Source organism: Nerophis lumbriciformis, linkage group LG26 (assembly GCF_033978685.3).
Source record: "Nerophis lumbriciformis linkage group LG26, RoL_Nlum_v2.1, whole genome shotgun sequence".
Classification (NCBI taxonomy): domain Eukaryota; kingdom Metazoa; phylum Chordata; class Actinopteri; order Syngnathiformes; family Syngnathidae; genus Nerophis; species Nerophis lumbriciformis.
The window spans coordinates 30,850,001-30,870,576 of NC_084573.2; the positions used below are offsets into that span (position 1 = coordinate 30,850,001).

Genomic DNA, 20,576 nt, shown 5'->3' on the forward strand with positions numbered 1-20,576 from the left:
TACCCCAATGCGGCCCCGGAGTCAAAAAGTTTATGGACCCCTGCTCTAAGGTGTATGGTTGCGCAATTAGCGAAAAAAGTAAAAAATTAGTTGAAAAGGTTAGCATGCTAATGTTAGCATATTAGCATGTGGCAAATATGAAGTTGTATGACTTTGGGTTATACGGTTGCAAATGTATCTAAAAAAGTTAGCATTCTAATGTTAGGATAAAGTTATATGACTAAGATGTATGGCTGTGAAACTACTTAGCCATCCATCCATTTTCTAAAAAAGTGTAAAAATAGCTGAAAAAGAAATCATGCTAATAGTAGTGAGGTAGCTTTAGTAGCTAATGTCTACTTGTATGTCTTTGTACTATAAAATGAGTAAAAGAGTAATCAATACAGTGTTTTTTAATTTTTTTGTTGAAATCCTGTGCTTTTTGAGATTGAGGTTACAAGGAATACTTAAGTCTGTCATGTCTGTGTTGATCATGTTTTTGTTTGGCTATGTTCTGCTTGGTTTTGGACTCTTTTTAGTTCCTGCTTTTCACTCCCTTGTCTTGTTTCCATGGTTACCCATTAGTTTCACCTGTTCCACGTTTGGACTCATTGTGCACTCTTGTTGGTCACCATAGCAACTCATTAGTTTTCACCTGTCATGTCACGCACCTGTTTCACGTTTTGAGTCACGCACCTGTTGTTAATCATGTCTGTGTCATTTAAGCTTTTCATTTTCTGTTAGTCAGTCTGGCAACATCACTCTTTATCGTCACTCCGCATAATGCCATGTTCACAGTCCCATGCCAAGTACGTTTTTGTTTCATTGTTCACAGTTTCTGCCTTTGTGCAAGTTTTGTTTTCATTAGCCAAGTTTTTTTTACCTCCGCCATTGTGCGCGCCTTTTGTTTGCTTTTTTTTTTGTAGTTATAGTGTTAAAATAAATCATGTACTTCCCTTCACGCCACGTATGGTCCAAATCATTTGCACTTCGGGAGAACAAACCACGCCATAGTTCAAGTCATGACAAAGTCATTGATAAAGAATTCATAAAATCACAAGTGGATTCAATGTTATTGGAAAAAAAACATTTGCTACAACGTTCTAATAACTAACTGGAAGCTAGACAACAAAATATGATTATTTGCAGTAACATTTGAAGTTATGCCATTGCTTGGAGTTTGCAGCCAATCAGCAGCACGTACCATGCGCTGTGGCGCCGGGGAACCACACGGTGATGGAAGAGGTGAGGATGGACTCGATGATGGCTGAGTAGAACTGCACCAGCATCTCGATCGGCACCTTCAGTTTCTTCAGCTGCCGCAGGAAGTACATCCTCTGCTGGGCCTTCCTGATGAGGGAGCTGATGGTCGGCTCCCACTTGAGGTCCTGGGTGATGGTGGTGCCCAAGAAACGGATGGAGTCCACAATGGAGAGGGTGGGAGAGTCAATCAGGGTGAGGGGGGGATGGTGGGGCTTTGACATTCCTGAAGTCCAAGATCATCTCCACTGTTTTCTGGGCGTTCAGCTCCGGGTTGTTGAGGCTGCACCAGTCCACCTCTCTCATGTAGGCGGACTCGTCGCCATCCGAGATGAGCCCGATGAGAGTAGTGTCGTCCGCAAACTTGAGCAGTTTACCGACTGGTGACTGGAGGTGCAGCAGTTTGTATATAGGGAGAAGAGCCAGGGGGAAAGTACACAGCCCTGAGGAGTACCGTATTTTCCGCACCATAAGGCGCCCTGGGTTAAAAGCCGCGCCTTCAATGAACGGCATATTTCAAAACTTTGTCCACCTATAAGCCGCCCGGTGTTGTAAGCCGCATCTAACTGCGCTAAAGGAATGTCAAAAAAACAGTCAGATAGGTCAGTCAAACTTTAATAATATATTAAAAACCAGCGTTCTAACAACTCTGTTCACTCCCAAAATGTACGCAAATGTGCAATCACAAACATACGTATATCAACATGGACAGAGCTGCGTGAAAAAATACACCCGGCCTCTTCGCGTAAACTTAAACTTACCTTAACCACTCGCTCATCTTTTCTTCATCCATCCCTTCGAGTTAGCTTTTATGATGACGCCGGCTGGAAAGGTCTCTTTTGGCAAGGTCTTCCTTTTGAATATCACCATGGGTGGAAGTTTCTGGCCATTAGCATGGCAAGCTAGAACCACAGTGAAGGATGACTTCTCATTCCCTGTGGTGCGAATATTCACCGTACGTGCTCCCGTTGTATCCACAGTACGGTTCACAGGAATATCAGTTGCTGTGAAATAGTAATCCGTGTGCGGATGGAGAGATTGCGTCTTTTCATGAACCGGATCCCTGACGCTTAGTAGGAGCCATTTTGTGGTCTTTACAGATGTAAACACACAAAGGAAATGAAACGTACGGTATATCCGCGTGCTTTTTCTTCTTCTACGCGGACGGGTGGTTGCTTACAGTAGAAGAAGAAGCGCTTCCTGTTCTATGGGGGCGGGTGCTTACCTTGGCGGTTGCTTGCGTAGAAGAAGAAGCGCTTCCTGTTCTACCGGGAAAAAAGATGGCGGCTGTTTACCGAAGTTGCGAGATCGAAACTTTATGAAAATGAATCGTAATATTAATCCATATATAAAGCGCACCGGGTTAAAAGCCGCACTGTCAGCTTTTGAGTAAATTTGTGGTTTTTAGGTGCGGCTAATAGTGCGGAAAATACGGTACCAGTGTTCGTGGTTCGACTGTCCGAGACAATCTTCCCCAGCCGCACGTGCTGTCTTCGGTCTGTCAGCAAGTCATTGATCCAACTGCAGAGGGAGTCGGGCACGCTGAGCTGGTAGAGCTTGTCTGGTAGCAGTCCAGGGAGGATGGTGTTGAAGGCAGAGCTGAAGTCCACAAATAGGATCCTGGTGTAGGTTCCCGGGGAGTCCAGATGCTCCAGGATTTCATTTTATTGTATTTTGCAGCTGAATACGCTGTATTGGAGATGCGTACTTGTTTGAATTGTGTAAATGGTTTATTGCAGGGGTCACCAACCTTTTTGAAACCAAGAGCTACTTCTTGGGTACTGATTAATGCGAAGGGCTACCGGTTTGATACACACTTAAATAAATTGCCAGAAATAGCCAATTTGCTCAATATACCTTTAACTCTATGTTATTATTAATAATTAATGATATTTATCTTTGTGGAAACACTGATCATCTTAATGATTTTTCACAATAAATATATATAGAAACAGATTAATATCAATATGCAGCACTTTATTTTTTATATTTTCTTTTAAGTGCACATTTTTCAAATTGAACATTTTCAAATGATCACTTCTAAGACTATTGTGAAATCACAATATCCCATTTTAACTACCTAGCCCAGGGGTCGGCAACCTTTACCAGTCAAAGAGCCATTTTGACCAGTTTCACAAATTATAGATAACAATGGGAGCCACAAAACTTTTTTGAAATTTAATTTGAAATAACACTGCATACAAATTTTGTTTTTTGCTTTGTGCTATGTATAAACCTTGGGTCTCAGACATGGAATTTAAATGCTGGTGCGGCACGCGGGTTTTATATGAATGGCGCTTGTCAACATCATGCGTGCCGTGATGGTACAGCATATAGCACCCACTACAACCAGCGTGACTGATCAGCCACACGTTGTATGAGGCTTTCGCTTGCTCACGTAGGTGAAAGCAAGGCATACTTGTTCAACAACCACACAGGTTACACTGACGGTGGCGGTATAAAATAAACTTTAACACTCTTACTAATAATGCGCCACACTGCGAACCCACGCCAAACAAGAATGACAAACACATTTCGGGAGAACATCTGCACCGTAACACAACATAAACACAACAGGACAAATACCCAGAATCCCATGCAGCCCTAACTCTTCCGGAATACATTATACACCCCCGCTACCAAACCCCGCCCACCTCAACCGACGCACAGAGAGAGAGGGGGAGGGGGGGGGGGGGGGGGGGGGGGGGGGGGTTGGTAGTAGCAGTGGTGTATAATGTAGCCCGGAAGAGTCAGGGCTGCATGGGATTCTGGGTATTTGTTCTGTTGTGTTTATGTTGTGTTAAGGTGCAGATGTTCTCCCGAAATGTGTTTGTCATTCTTGTTTGGTTTTGGTTCAAAGTGTGGCGCATTATTAGTAAGAGTGTTAAAGTTGTTTTATATGACCACCGTCAGTGTAACCTGTGTGGCTGTTGACCAAGTATGCCTTGCTGTCACATATGTGTGCAAGCAGAAGATGCATACTGTATAACAAGTGGTTGGGCTTGCACGATGTTAATACAGATTGAAGAGGGCGCTAAATGTTGTACCATCATGGCGCGCCCTTATTATAACTGTTAGGGTGAAAATCGATAAATATTAATCCCGGGAGGCATTGAAATCTGGAAGTCTCCCGGGAAAATCGGGGGGTTCGGCAAGTAAGCTGCTGAGCCGCATCAGAGTGATCAAAGAGCCGCATGCGGCTCCGGAGCCGCGGGTTGCCGGCCACTGACCTAGCCACTAACATTTTTTAACAAATCATGAATTACTTTGCACCAAGTTTGTACAAATAATAACTCATGTAAAATACAAAAGTCAACTCTCAAATTTTTAAATAAATTCTTTGTCAGTTAGTGGAGACCAAGTCTTTAAAATATTTTCTTGGATTTTCAAATTCTATTTGAGTTTTGTCCCTCTTAGAATTAAAAATGTCGAGCAAAGCGAGACCAGCTAGCTAGTAAATAAATACAATTTAAAAAATAGAGGCAGCTCACTGGTAAGTGCTGCTATTTGAGCTATTTTTAGAACAGGCCAGCGGGCTACTCCAGTGTTTTTCAACCACTGTGCCGCGGCACACTAGTGTGCCGTGAGATACAGTCTGGTGTGCCGTGGGAGATTTTCTAGTTTCACCTATTTGGGTCAAAAATATTTTTTTATATTATTATATTATATTATAGTCTGCAAATGATGTGTTGTTGTTGAGTGTCGGTGCTGTCTAGAGCTCGGCAGACTAACCGTGGAATACTCTTCCATATCAGTAGGTGGCAGCCAGTAGCTAATTGCTTTGTAGATGTCGGAAATAGCGGGAGGCAGCGTGCAGGTAAAAAAATGTGTCCAATGCTTAAACCAAAAATAAACAAAAGGTGAGTGCCGCTAAGAAAAGGCATTGAAGCTTAGGGAAGGCTATGCAGAACAAAACTAAAACTAAACTGGCTACAAAGTAAACGAAAACAGAATGCTGGATAACAGCAAAGACTTACTGCGGAGTCCACAAAGTACATCTGAACATGACATGACAATCAACAATGTCCCCACAAAGAAGGATAAAAACAACTGAAATATTCTTGACTGCTAAAACAAAGTAGATGCGGGAAATATCGCTCAAAGGAAGACATGAAACTGCTACAGGAAAATACCAAAAAAAGAGAAAAAGCCACCAAAATAGGAGCGCAAGACAACAACTGAAACACAACACACAGGAAAACAGCAAAAAAGTCGAAATAAGTCATGGTGTGATGTTACAGGTGGTGACAGTACACATGCTTTGAGACAAGAGCTATAGTGATGCATGCTTGGTTATGGTTTAAAGTCATATCCAACAATTGCGACGACGACTTTTTACTGTGAACTGAGTTTAGTTTTTTAATGATTTCTGCTGGTGGTGTGCCTCTGGATTTTTTTCAACGCAAAAAATGTGCCTTGGCTCAAAAAAGGTTGAAAAACACTGGGCTACTCATCTGGTCCTTACGTGCGACCTGGTGCCCGCGGGCACCGCGTTGGTGACCCCTGGTTTATTGTTTTCGAACCAAAACGAAAGCGTATGGACCAGGAAAGTTGATGATGTCATGACAAGACACACTAGTGAGCCATCAGCTATTTTAAGGTGCAACTATGACATAGTGTTGCTTTATTCAAAAGGTTCAAGACGTGTTTTCAATGAATCTCAGCAATCTCCAATCATTACATGTCAAAATAAGAGCCCGGGGAGAACTGTTGTCAGTTCTGCTGACACGACGATGAATCATGTGGCGTCTGCCCTACTTCAAAACCAATCCCCAACCTGTTTGTTTTCTCGGGTTTCGATCCAAAAAGACAAATTGAGGGTGCAATTTTCCCCTTAAGCCGGCGAGATGGGCTCATTGGTTTTTCATGCTGGTTGTTTGGTTTTGTGCCGAGGCTCTCGTGACGGGCGGGTAAAATAGGTGTGCCAAGGTCTGCTTTGTGTCGCTGTGTTTGAGTTTCTCAAAGGATTGTTTTTCGACGTCCACTAAACCAGGTGTTTGAAACCTTTTTGACCTCGGGGTCCAACTTTTCCACAACAAAGGAGCCAGGGGCCTTCTCAAATATTGACACTGAATTCTTACTCTTGAATGTATTCATATTTAATAATTATCTCTAAGATACTTAGAGATGGGTTGACCCTAAATATTATTAGTTCTTTAAAGGGGCCCCACTATGCAAAACCAACTTTTGCTACCTGCTGTTGAGCATTTGGGGTCTGCATAAGTCCCGGAAATTTCAAAGCAAATAAAAAACTCAAAACCAGTGAAGTTGGCACGTTGTGTAAATCGTACATAAAACAGAATACAATGATTTGCAAATACTTTTCGACTTATATTCAATTGAATAGACTGCAAAGACAAGATATTTTATGTTTGAACTGAGAAACTTTTTTTTTTTTTTTTGCAAATAATCATTAACTTATCATTTAATGCATTGCAAAGAAGTTGTCAATGGGGCATTTTTACCACTGTGTTGCATGGCCTTTCCCTTTAAGTAACTAGTAAACGTTTGGGAACTGAGGACACCAATTTTTGAAGCTTTTCAGGTGGAATTCTTTCCCATTCTTGCTTGATGTACAGCTTAAGTTGTTCAACAGTCCGGGGGTCTCTGTTGTGGTATTTTAGGCTTCAAATTTCGCCAAACAATTTCAATGGGAGACAGGTCTGGACTACAGTCAGGCCAGTCTAGTACCCACATTTTTTTTTACTATGAAGCCGCGCTGTTGTAACACGTGACTTGGCATTGTCTTGCTGAAATAAGCAGGGGCGTCCATGGTAACGTTGCTTGGATGGCAACATATGTTGCTCCAAAACCTGTATGTACCTTTCAGCATTAATGGTGCCTTCACAGATGTGTAAGTTACCCGTGTCTTGGGCACTAATACACCCCCATACCATCACAGATGCTGGCTTTTCAACTTTGCGCCTATAACAATACGGATGGTTATTTTCCTCTTTGTTCCGAAGGACACAACATCCACAGTTTCCAAAAACTATTTGAAATGTGAACTCGTCAGACCACAGAACACTTTTAAACTTTGCATCAGTCCATCTTAGATGAGCTCGGGCCCAGCGAAGCCGGTGGCGTTTCTGGGTGTTGTTGATAAATGGCTTTCGCTTTGCATAGCAGAGTTTTAACTTGCACTTGCAGATGTCACGACGAACTGTAGTTACTGACAGTGGTTTTCTGAAGTGTTCCTGAGCCCATGTGGTGATATCTTTTACAAACTGATGTCACTTTCTCAGTCTTTTTTGCCACTTGTGTCAGCTTTTTAGAAACATGTTGCAGGCATAAAATTCCAAATGAGCTAATATTTGCAAAAAATTATAAAGTTTTCCTGTTCAAACGTTAAGTATCTTGTCCTTCCTGAATATAGGTTGAAAAGGATTTGCAAATAATTGTATTCTGTTTTTATTTACGATTTACACAACGTGCCAACCTCACTGGTTTTGGGGTTTGTATATCCTATAAAAAAAATGTCCAAGCGCTACTGAAAATGTGACCAAATCTGCTAGGTCAAAAGTATACATACAGCAATGTGATGTCAGATGAAAAAAAATTGAGCTGTTTGGCCAGCAATATGTTTGGAGGAGAAAAGGTGAGGCCTTTAATCCCATGAACACCATCCCTACCCTACCGTCAAGCATGGTGGTGGTAAGTATTATGCTCTGGGCCTGTTTTGCTGCCAATGGAACTGGTGCTTTACAGAGTGTAAATGGGACAATAAAAAAGGAGGATTACCTCCAAATTCTTCCGGACAACCTAAAATCCTCGGCCCAGAGGTTGGGTCTTGGGCGCAGTTGGTTGTTCCAACAGGACAATGACCTCAAACACATGTCAAAAGTGGTAAAGGAATGGTTAAATCAGGCTAGAATTAAGGTTTTAGAATGGCCTCCCGAAAGTCCTGGATTAAATGTGTGGACAATGCTGAAGAAACAAGTCCATGTCAGAAAACCAACACATTTAGCTGAACTGCACCAATTTTGTCAAGAGGAGTGGTCACAAACTCAAGCAGAAGCTTGTGGATGGCTACCAAAAGCGCCTTATTGCAGTGAAACTTGCCAAGGGACATGTAAGCAAATATTAACATTGCTGTATGTATACTTTTGACCCAGCAGATTTGCTCACATTTTCAGTAGACCCATGATAAACTCATAAAAGAACCAAACTTCATGAATGTTTTTTGTGACCAACAAGTATGTGCTCCAATCACTCTATCACAAAAAAATAAGAGTTGTAGAAATTATTGGAAACTCAAGACAGCCATGATATTATGTTCTTTACAAGTGTGTGAAAACTAGGGATGTCCCGATCCAGGTTTTTGCACTTCCGATCCGATACCGATATTGTTTTTGCACTTCCGATCCGATACTGACCGATACTGGCCTATCCGAGCATGTATTAAAGTTATTTAGCCTACTTAGTTGTCAGAATCATGTTGAAAAGGGTTTTAGTACTCTTGATAACAACTAGCCAGCTGAATTAGGGGAGTTTGAATAATACACAATGGTTGGTAACAAGAAACTGACCTGTTTATTCAAGGATAAACACAAAATAGACAAAATTATACATGACAAATAGAAATGGCATCATTGAACTAGGGCTGGGCGATATGGCCTTTTTTTAATATTGCGATATTTTAAGGCCATATCACGATACACAATATATATCTCGATATTTTGCCTTAGCCTTGAATGAACACTTGATGCATATAATCACAGCAGTATGATGATTCTATGTGTCTACATTAAAACATTCTTCTTCATACTGCATTAATATATGCTCATTTTAAACTTTCATGCAGAGAGGGAAATCACAACTAAAAAAATCACTATTTTTTTCATACGGTGTTGATCTGGAAATGTTTGCCTCGGCATTTTGATGGTGTGGACGTGTGACACCGAATGGAGATAAGCGTCTCAACAGACGTTACAATATTTGAACAATGATGACGAAAACTGTTTTCTCTGTTGTGTCCGTGTGTCGAAAATTGTTATGCGCTTATTTTTTATTTGATTTTGTACGTGGCATAGATTTGCCGTGCGCAGAGGACGCTTGAGCAGTGCGCAATTGCACAGGCGCGCACCTTAGCGGCTGCGCTAGCATCACAGCTAACGTTAGCCATGCTGCTACCTCTCTGCTGGGAGAGGGCGTATACGTATGTGACGTATGACGTGACAGTATGTGACGTATGTCGTGACACAGGCCCGGCCCTAACCAATCTGGCGCCCTAGGCAAGATTTTAGGTGGCGCCCCCCCCACATCGGCAGTGAAGTGTATATACTCACAAGAAACCGAATACCTTTGTCTTTGACCTTTTTTTTTTTACTTAAAGAAAGCAAATTAACAATCAGAATAGTTAACAAGATAAAAAAAAAATATGAATAAATAAATGAATACAAAAAATAAAAAATGAATATATGAAATACAATATTTTTTACATACATAAACAGAAAATAAAACGTGTCAACAAGTTGCATAAAATAAATTAAAAATACAATATAAATAAGGCACTGCACAAAACAAGATATCAAACCAGTATGACTTTAACAACTATATTACAAAAAAAGGGGATCCTACAGAGTTCTCTATTTGTGCTGTTGTAACAAATAATATTTCTATTAAATAGGCTTTACTTTACATTTTAATAAACGTGGGATTATTTTTTGTATTTAGAAATAATAGTACCAACTTTTTTCTTTTCTTTTTTTTTTCTCCAACATTTGTGGCACTGGCGTGGCGCCCCCTGATGGACGGCGCCCTTAGCATTTGCCTATACAGCCTATGCCACGGGCCGGCCCTGTCGTGACAGTATGTGACGTGTGTAAGAAGGTGCGCTTGCTGTCTGTGAGAGGGAGACACAGGAAAGAGTGAGAAGAGCCTGTCGTGTAAAGCCAGCAGCTAAAAGCAACTGCGTTAGAATCCACAGACCTGTGGATGTGTTGAAGGTGTGCTGGAAAATGCGGAACGGAAATTAGGGAGCAGCAGAAAAGTGGAATGTATGATTTAAATCGGTGCGTTGGAAAACACGGACCAGAGTTTTTTTTAAACTGGATCTGCATTTTCCCATGCCTTGCCGTATACGCATTTTTTGGCAAATATCGGCAGCCGATCCGATCCAAATATCGGAATGGGACATCCCTAGTGTAAACCTTTGATTGCGACTGTGTATATATATATATATATATATATATACACCGAGTTTTTATGTATGTATTTAATAGTATTTATATATTTTTAAAACTTTGCTTATTAGCGGGCACAAACTGGCTCTACTTTGTCATCTTGAGACGTACTTCCCTCTGATAGCACGGCATTATGGACGGGACGACTGGACAGACATGCACCTATCTTGACCTCCTCCAGGTCTGTGACTACTGCAATGTTTGTTTTTTTCCAACTCTCCTTCCTTTCCAAGCAGATGGCTTTTCGAGACGCGCTTGTCCTCGGTGCCGTCAGATGCTTTTGCCGACGTGGTCAACATCTCGCGTATGTGAGTAAAGACCTCCGCCCTCTCCACCTGTTCCCGCACGGCTGCATCTCCTCGCTCTTGACACTGGCTCACCCTTTCTCCTTTGCTCTGCGCCTCGCGCTCAAACCGAGGATCTTCTCTCCGCTGACTATCACCCCGGGCTGCACAGCTGGAAGCGTTAATGCATTCCTCACACACCAATGGCGCTCCTTGCACCGCTGCCAAGCTTTAAGGAGTGAGGGGCGGGGGGAGCTCCCTGTGGAGAAGTGTAGTCAAATATACTGAACACTTAAACTGTCTGCACCAAGTCATGTGAGAAGGGAGTTTTCTGTTATCCCATTATCCAAAACATTCCATAGTGGCCCTAGCTTAAGCGATACAGAAACCACGTTTTTTCTGTAGTGAAAATAAGTTCCTGGATTCTTAAGGATTTGGTACACTTTTTTTTTTTTCTTTTTTTTTTTTGCACCTCCATTGATAAAATGTGTGAAAGGCATCAAAACAATGACTTGTTGCAGTCGTCTAAAGCAGTGTTTCCTAACCATAGGGCCGCAACCCAACAATGGGACTTGTTCACAACTTGGGTTAAATTTAAAGTTAAAGTACCAATGATTGTCACTGACACACTAGGTGTGGTGAAATTTGTCCTCTGCATTTGACCCATCCCCTTGTTCACCCCCTGGTAGGTGAGGGGAGCAGTGGGCAGCAGCGATGGCCACGCCCGGGAATAATTTTTGGTGATTTACCCCCCAATTCTAACCCTTGATGCTGAGTGCCAAGCAGGGAGGTAACGGGTCCCATTTTTATAGTCTTTGGTATGACTCAGCCGGGGTTTGAACTCACAACCTAGAATAGAATAGAATAGAATGGACTTTATTGTCATTATATTTGCATTTAACGAGATTAAGGACTCCAACTTAAGGTGCGGTAGTGGGAACAGACACTTTAATCACTAGGCCAGTGAGTAGGGTGCACTCAAGCAGGGGTTCTTAACCTTTTAGACCTCAGGGCCCAACTTTTTTCTACTACAGAGGGTCACGGGGCCCACTCAAATGTTAACACTGAATATTCAATAATTATATTCAACCTACTTATAGTTTTCAACCTAGTCAAATGATATGAAAACATGTGTTAATCACAAAGATTATTATTAAGGCTTAGGTCAGGCTGATTGAAAAAGTAAATGATCAAAAATACTGCAAAAGAAAGGACTCACAAAAAATGGTGGGAAAAAAATGTGCGCAGTGCTAAAAGAAATAAAATCCAACTAAATTAATAATAAATGATAATATATGCTATGTTTCTTCACTAAAATGTCAATGAAATGAAAATGTGCATGAGAAAATTTGCTGTCTTTAGCTTCAAACGGCAAAAATAAATCAATTTGAACAAAATTAATAATAAATAAAAGTAATATACAAGTTTTTAGATGAAATTTAAAATGGAGCTTCACCACTTGAGTCATAATTTTTGCGTTTAAGAAACCTCTTTACTGTATGACTTTAAGCTCCAGACTTCTTCAGAAGTCCGCCCAGAGATCGGTAGGGCGTGAGTTCAAACCCCGGCCGAGTCATACCGAAGACTATGAAAATGGGACCCATTATCTCCCTGTTTGGCACTCAGCATCAAGTGTTGAAATTGGGGGTTAAATCACCAAAATGATTCCCGAGCGCGGCCACCGCTGCTGCTCACTCCTCTCTCACCTCCCAGGGGGTGGAACAAGGGGATGGGTCAAATGCAGAGGGTAATTTCACCACACCTAGTGTGTGTGTCACTATCAGTAGTACTTTAAATTTAACTTACCGTATTTTCCGCACTATAAGGCGCACCTAAAAACCTCAAATTTTCTCAAAAGCTGACAGTGCGCCTTATAATCCGGTGCGCCTTATATATGGACCAATATTGAGCCACAACAGGTCTCGCAACCCCAGCCTCTACTGTAGCGTCTATTCTATGCGCCTTATAATGTGGTGCACCTTATAATGTGGTGCGCCTTACATATGAACAAAGTTTTAAAATAGGCCATTCATTGAAGGTGCGCCTTATAATCCGGTGCGCCTTATAGTGCGGAAATACGGTATTCTGTTTGTACTGCTACAAGTGGTGGAAACGTGCATCACAGCTAGTAACGCTGCGGCCCATACGGACCACAGCTGGCGGCCCAACAACGGGCCCCGGTCGTATGGTAAAGAAACACTGCACTAAAGCGGTAGCCACTCAACTGAGTGACGCATGACAAACTCGAACATTCAGAAGAAGCCTGGGCTAAAAGTCATGGAGGAGTTTCTTTAAAGGGGAACATTATCACCAGACCTATGTAAGCGTCAATATATACCTTGATGTTGCAGAAAAAAAGACCATATATTTTTTTAACCGATTTCCGAACTCTAAATGGGTGAATTTTGGCGAATTAAACGCCTTTCTAATATTCGCTCTCGGAGCGATGACGTCACAACGTGACGTCACATCGGGAAGCAATCCGCCATTTTCTCAAACACCGAGTCAAATCAGCTCTGTTATTTTCCGTTTTTTCGACTGTTTTCCGTACCTTGGAGACATCATGCCTCGTCGGTGTGTTGTCGGAGGGTGTAACAACACGAACAGGGACGGATTCAAGTTGCACCAATGGCCCAAAGATGCCAAAGTGGCAAGAAATTGGACGTTTGTTCCGCACACTTTACCGACGAAAGCTATGCTACGACAGAGATGGCAAGAATGTGTGGATATCCTGCGACACTCAAAGCAGATGCATTTCCAACGATAAAGTCAAAGAAATCTGCCGCCAGACCCCCATTGAATCTGCCGGAGTGTGTGAGCAATTCAGGGACAAAGGACCTCGGTAGCACGGCAAGCAATAGACGAGCGAGCTAAATCCCCTGGATGTCTTGGCTCACACCGTCCCTTATGCCACCGAAGATGATAAAGAGAAGAATATCGACCCTAGCTTCCCTGGCCTGCTGACATCAACTCCAAAACTGGACAGATCAGCTTTCAGGAAAAGAGCCCGGATGAGGGTATGTCTACAGAATATATTAATTGATGAAAATTGGGCTGTCTGCACTCTCAAAGTGCATGTTGTTACCAAATGTATTTCATATGCTGTAAACCTAGTTCATAGTTGTTAGTTTCCTTTAATGCCAAATAAACACATACCAATCGTTGGTTAGAAGGCGATCGCCGAATTCGTCCTCGCTTTCTCCCGTGTCGCTGGCTGTCGTGTCGTTTTCGTCGGTTTCGCTTGCATACGGTTCAAACCGATATGGCTCAATAGCTTCAGTTTCTTCTTCAATTTCGTTTTCGCTACCTGCCTCCACACTACAACCATCCGTTTCAATACATGCGTAATCTGTTGAATCGCTTAAGCCGCTGAAATCCGAGTCTGAATCCGAGCTAATGTCGCTATATCTTGCTGTTCTTTCCACCATGTTTGTTTGTATTCACTATGTGACGTCACAGGAAAATGGACGGGTGTATATAACGATGGTTAAAATCAGGCACTTTGAAGCTTTTTTTTAGGGATATTGCGTGATGGGTAAAATTTTGAAAAAAACTTCGAAAAATATAATAAGCCACTGGGAACTGATTGTTAATGGTTTTAACCATTCTGAAATTGTGATAATGTTCCCCTCTAAGCGTAAAAATTATGACCAAAGTGGTGCCAATCCTTGCCAAAAGGCATAATTGTATGCAAATGTGTTTTTCATGAGTCTCTTCTTTTGCAGATTTACCATACCAAGTTTATCTATTAAGCCCTTTTCACGCTTCAAATATTTTTAAAGCATATTTTCCGTAGTTTTGGCTTAATTAGGTGTTGAATTAAGTTGTAATTAAAGGGGAACATTATCACCAGACCTATGTAAGAGTCAATATATACCTTGATGTTGCAGAAAAAAGACCATATATTTTTTTAACCGATTTCCGAACTCTAAATGGGTGAATTTTGGCGAATTAAACGCCTTTCTAATATTCGCTCTCGGAGCGATGACGTGACGTCGGGAAGCAATCCGCCATTAAGTTTATCACAGTGGAGTATTTGTCTAATTTTCTGTTACCTTATTTTCTGCTCTTAAATTAATTTAATTTTCTCAAAAATCAACAGTGCGCCTTATGAAGTGAAGTGAATTATATTTATATTGCGCTTTTCTCTAGTGACTCAAAGCGCTTTACATAGTAAAACTCAATATCTAAGTTACATTTAAACCAGTGTGGGTGGCAATGGGAGCAGGTGGGTAAAGTGTCTTGCCCAAGGACACGACGGCAGTGACTAGGATGGCGGAAGTGGGAATCGAACCCGGAACCCTCAAGTTGCTGGCACGGCCACTGTACCAACCGAGCTATGCCGCCCCAACCCGGTGCAAATTACAAGGCCGCCATTAGCAGCAAACTCTGTTGATGCCCTTCATCTTCAACATTATCAGCGCCACGGGACACTGCTGAGACTCTGGCGTGGGGGGCAACGCGGAATGCTAAAATCGAGAGAGAGATTACTAATTCAGTGTCGATATTTGAGATATCCTCCTGTCCTTTTGTTTAGTGTTTTTTTTTTTAGTTTTAGTCTCACTCTTAAATCTCAACACAGTTAAAAATATACCACAACAAACTCATTTGCACCACTTAAAACCGTCCAGTCCGGAGGTTTATTTAAAGAAAGTATTTGCTTGCAATGACAAATTGGAGCAGACTGTTTATGCATTCACCACATGCCTGTAAAATGGCCACTCATTTTAAAGGCTTAGACAAAGTCGGCTCAATAACTGGGGAAAAAAAAGGTTGTCGGTTTTAAAACCTGCACACACACACAACTTCAGAAATACTTTACGTTATTACAATAGGGAAGGGATTCATATGGCCCCAATCCTGGGTGGATCTCCCATTTTGCAATGCAGTCTGCTGAAAATGATGAAAAGTGTCACTCTACAGAGCAACTCACGCCGGGGCATACTTGCCAACCCTCCCGGATTTTCCGGGAGACTCCCGAAATTCAGCGCCTCTCCCGAAAACCTCCCGGGACAAATTTTCTCCCGAAATTCAGGCGGACCTGAGTGAGCCTGTTTTCACATCCGCTTTCCCACAATATAAACAGCATGCCTGCCCAATCACGTTATAACTGTAGAATGATCGAGGGCGAGTTCTTGGTTTCTTATGTGGGTTTATTGTTAGGCAGTTTCATTAACGTCCTCCCAGCGCGGCAACAACACACAACAGCAGTCACGTTTTCCTCTACCGTAAAGCAGTTCGTCTGCCGTAAACGGCAATGTTGTGACACTCTTAAACAGGACAATACTGCCATCTACTGTACATGCATATGTGACAATAACACCTAGGACTTTTAGAGAGTGCAGTGCACAACTGCGCACACAACAAGGAGACGAAGCAGAATGCATCATCAGAGAGGGCGTTCAGCATGGTTAGAAAAATAGTGACAGAGAATAGAACAAGGATGGACAATTCAACCCTTAACTCAACAATGAGTAGATGAGTGTTGTGTGTGTGTATATGTGTAAATAAATGAACACTGAAATTCAAGTATTTATCTTATTTTTATATATATATATATATATATATATATATATATATATATATATATATATATATATATATATATATATATATATATCTATCTATATATATATATATATATATATAGATATAGATATATATATAATAAAATATATCTATCTATATATATATAGCTAGAATTCACTGAAAGTCAAGTATTTCTTATATATATATATATATATACATATATATATATATATATACACACCGTATTTTCCGCACTATAAGGCGCACCGGATTATTAGCCGCACCTTCAATGAATGGCATATTTCATAACTTTGTCCACCAATAAGCCGCCCCGGACTATAAGCCGCGCCTACGCTGCGCTAAAGGGAATGTCAAAAAAACAGTCAGATAGGTCAGTCAAACTTTAATAATATATTAAAAACCAGCGTTCTAACAACTCTGTCCCAAAATGTACGCAAATGTGCAATCACAAACATAGTAAAATTCAAAATAGTGCAGAGCAATAGCAACATAATGTTGCTCGAACGTTAACGTCACAACACACAAAATAAACATAACGCTCACTTTCTGAAGTTATTCTTCATTCATAAATCCCTCGAATTTTTCTCCTTCGGTGTCCGAATTGAAAAGTTGGGCGAATGTCGTCCGGCGCTGCCTCCCTGTCTTAGTGAAGGTGTGTTCGCCTTCGGTCATCCATTGTTCCCACGCAGTTAGCAGTCTAGCTTCGAATGCCCTGTTGACACCAATATCTAGCGGCTGGAGGTCTTTTGTCAATCCACCCGGAATGACGGCGAGTATTGAATTAAGCGCGTAAGCGTGTCTCTTAATGTGATGTTATGAGCTAGCAAATATAACAACTACACTACCCAGCATGCAACGATAGTGACGAGCATGCGCGGTAGCCCTGAGAAGCGTTGTTGTATGCTGGCAGTTAGAATGTGGTTATGAGCACGCTGTGAGTAAACGTTGAGAACTCAGTTAACACGCCTCGTCTGCATTATTTATAATTAGACAGACAACACACTTAATAGGAGCCATTTTGGGGTCTTTACATAAACACACAAATGGAAATGAAACGTCACATATCCCAGCATGCACCGCGTGCTTCTTCTTCTTCCGGGGCGGGTGGTTGCTTACAGTAGAAGAAGAAGCGCTTCCTGTTCTATGGGGGCGGGTGCTTACCTTGGCGGTTGCTTGCGTAGAAGAAGAAGCGCTTCCTGTTCTACCGGGAAAAAAGATGGCGGCTGTTTACCGAAGTTGCGAGATCGAAACTTTATGAAAATGAATCGTAATATTAATCCATATATAAAGCGCACCGGGTTAAAAGCCGCACTGTCAGCTTTTGAGTAAATTTGTGGTTTTTAGGTGCGGCTAATAGTGCGGAAAATACGGTATATGAAATACTTGACTTTGTGAATTCTAGCTGTAAATATACTCCTCCCCTCTTAACCACGCCCCCAACCACGCCCCCCCACCTCCCGAAATCGGAGGTCTCAAGGTTGGCAAGTATGCGCCGGGGTCAAAGTAGGAATTGCCACCAAACACATTTTGAGATAGTCAACACTCTACTGCCATCTCGCGGCTGAAGTGCACTGCAAAAAGTCAGTGTTCAAAAACAAAAAAAATACAAAAATGAGGGGTATTTTATTTGAACTAAGCAAAATTATCTGCCAACAGAACAAGACAATTTGGCTTGTCAAGACTTTCCAAAACAAGTCAAATTAGCTAACCTCAATGAACCCAAAAGTACTTTAAAATAAGTAAATTCTCACTAATAACAAGTGCACTTTTCTTGGTAGAAAAAAAGGAGACCTTTTTGCTCAATATGTTGAAAAATATTCTTAAATGAAGTAAATGCTAGTGCCATTATCTTGATATAATGATATGCGCTCGGCATTACATTTCTTGAAACCAGCAAATGTATACTAAAAACTAGTTTATTGTTCTTAATGGAAAGGCAACCGCTTGTTACTCTCGGGGTCTCCTCGCCGCTCAGGCAAATCATATGGTCTAAAAATGCATTTTTCCATCGACAACATGACATCATCGCGCCAAATGCGTGCTCTTTCAGTCAATTAGTGCGCATATATACACCCCGGCCCCCGGCCCAAATGTTTTTAATTGTAATTTTGAAGAATTTATCTGAATGTGCATGAACCTTTTCTGTTCAAAATTGTTAGAAATGTTAAATGTTTAAATATTAACTGTCAGTTTACTGTACTGTGCCAACTGTACTACTATATGAGTACCTATTTTCTATTGTTTCATTGAAAATAAAACAGCAAAGTCCATTTGGCTGTCATCTGTTTTAATTATGAGACACAATTGTGTCAAAGTCATGATTTTTTTTTTTCATGCTTGAAATAAGAAATGATTACTTTAAAAAAGTAGTTTTATACTTGTGAGTGTTGATGACACAGCTTTGCAACACTTGATATTCTAGTTTCAAGCATGTTTTACTCAATATAGGTCATTAAATCTCAGCAACAAGCTGTAGTATCTTACTGAGATCATTTAGGAGCAAAACACTTAAAACAAGTAAAACACTCTAACATAAACTCTGCTTAGTGAGAAGAATTATCTTATAAGACATAAAATAAGCAAATATCACCCTTATTTGAGATATTTAATCTTACTTAGATTTCAGTTTTTGCAGTGTGACTAGTGCACCTTCCTCACGTTTCATGTGTCAGGTAAACTGGGGCCGTAGCAATCCCCTTCCTTCTCAGAACAGAACGACTGTGATCATTTCTTGCAGATATATATCGGTGGATGTCACCCTGCAGAGGCTGGAAAGACACTCGTTTCACGGCCTGAAGAAGATCACCCACATGTGAGTATCTCAAGTGAAGGGCACACGCTTTAGTTTCAGTCGCAGCATTGAAAGATACCATACCATACCAACTTTATTTATAAAGCCCTTTAAAAACAACCACAAAGGGCTGTAGACCACAAAGAAATAGAGGCAAAGGACAGACTAAAAAATAACATTTAAAACAGACGTAAAATACACATTGAAAAAGCAAATACAAATTACCCTAAGAACAATTTGTTAGATAAAAAGCAGTTAAAAAGTTAAAAACAGTTTAAAGTCTCATGCTGGGTTAAAAGCCAGTGAATAAAAATGGGTTTTAAGAAGGGTCTTAAAAATAGCCAAAGAAGGGGCCTGCCTCACATGGAGATGCCATGAATTACCATGAATTGATTAAAGTTCAAAGTTAAAGTACCAATGATTGTCACACACACACTAGGTGTGGCGAAATTATTCTCTGCATTTGACCCATCACCCTTGATCACCCATTGGAGGTGAGGGGAGCAGTGGGCAGCAGCGGTGGCCGCGCCCGGGAATCATTTTTTGTGATTTAACCCCCAATTCCAACCCTTGATGCTGAGTGCCAAGCAGGGAGGTAATGGGTCCCATTTTTATAGTCTTTGGTATGACTCGGCTGGGGTTTGAACTCACAACCTACCGATCTCAGGGCGGACACTCTAACCACTAGGCCACTGAGTAGGACCCCGACTTAAACAAGTTGAAAAACTTATTGGGGTGTTACCATTTAGTGGTCAATTGTACGGAATATGTACTGTACTGTGCAATCTACTAATAAAAGTCTCAATCAATCAATCAAATGCTCAACACTGTGTGTGCGTGTGCATTCGTGGTTGGTTTTGGGAAACGACATATTAGAAATGGAAACAAACGGGTAAATGGGTTATACTTGTATAGCGATTTTCTACCTTCAAAAGGTACTCAAAGCGCTTTGACACTATTTCCACATTCACCCATTCACACACTGATGGCGGGAGCTGCCATGCAAGGCAATAAACAACGACCCATCAGGAGCACGGGTGAAGTCAAAGACACAAAGGCCGTGACGAGGTTGGTAGAAGGTAGGGATCGAACCAGGAACCCTCAGGTTGCTGGCACGGCCACTCTCCCAACCGCGCCACGCCGTCCCCAATGTGGCAAAGAATGACTTGTGCTTTGAGGTGAATATAGCACAGAATTTACTTGTACGACACAATCTAAACAACCTTCCCTAGTCATGGTGCAAAAGAAAACTGCAACCAACACAAAAAGTCAACATAACACAACCTGCTCACTGAACTTTGTGGATATTATAAAAAAAAAGTCCAAACACAATTAAAAACAATTAAATTACACCCATTTAAATGCATTACAAAGCATGATGGGAAAAATACAAAACACTCTCCACACTTTTCCATGTTTGACGCATTTTAGCTGCTTGACATTTCTGATTGATTACAAAATGTTTAGGAGGTCGTCACGGAAGTAAACAAGGTAGGAGTCAAACTTTCACATACTCTAAATATCCAA

General features: G+C 41.3%; 2 protein-coding genes across 8 annotated transcripts in view; one reads left to right on the forward strand and one right to left on the reverse strand.

Moving 5' to 3' along the window:
• Window positions 1-20,576, reverse strand: part of LOC133623711 (major histocompatibility complex class I-related gene protein-like) — a 112,639-nt gene that overhangs the window by 31,904 nt on the left and 60,159 nt on the right. The gene's annotated exons all lie outside the window — the stretch shown is intronic.
• The window catches only part of tshr (thyroid stimulating hormone receptor), a 74,349-nt gene that overhangs the window by 4,961 nt on the left and 48,812 nt on the right, over window positions 1-20,576 (forward strand). The window contains exons 2-3 of the mRNA XM_061987020.1: window positions 10,661-10,732; window positions 18,996-19,070. Coding sequence (XP_061843004.1) covers window positions 10,661-10,732; window positions 18,996-19,070 — 147 coding nt within the window. The remainder of the gene's footprint in view (window positions 1-10,660; window positions 10,733-18,995; window positions 19,071-20,576) is intronic.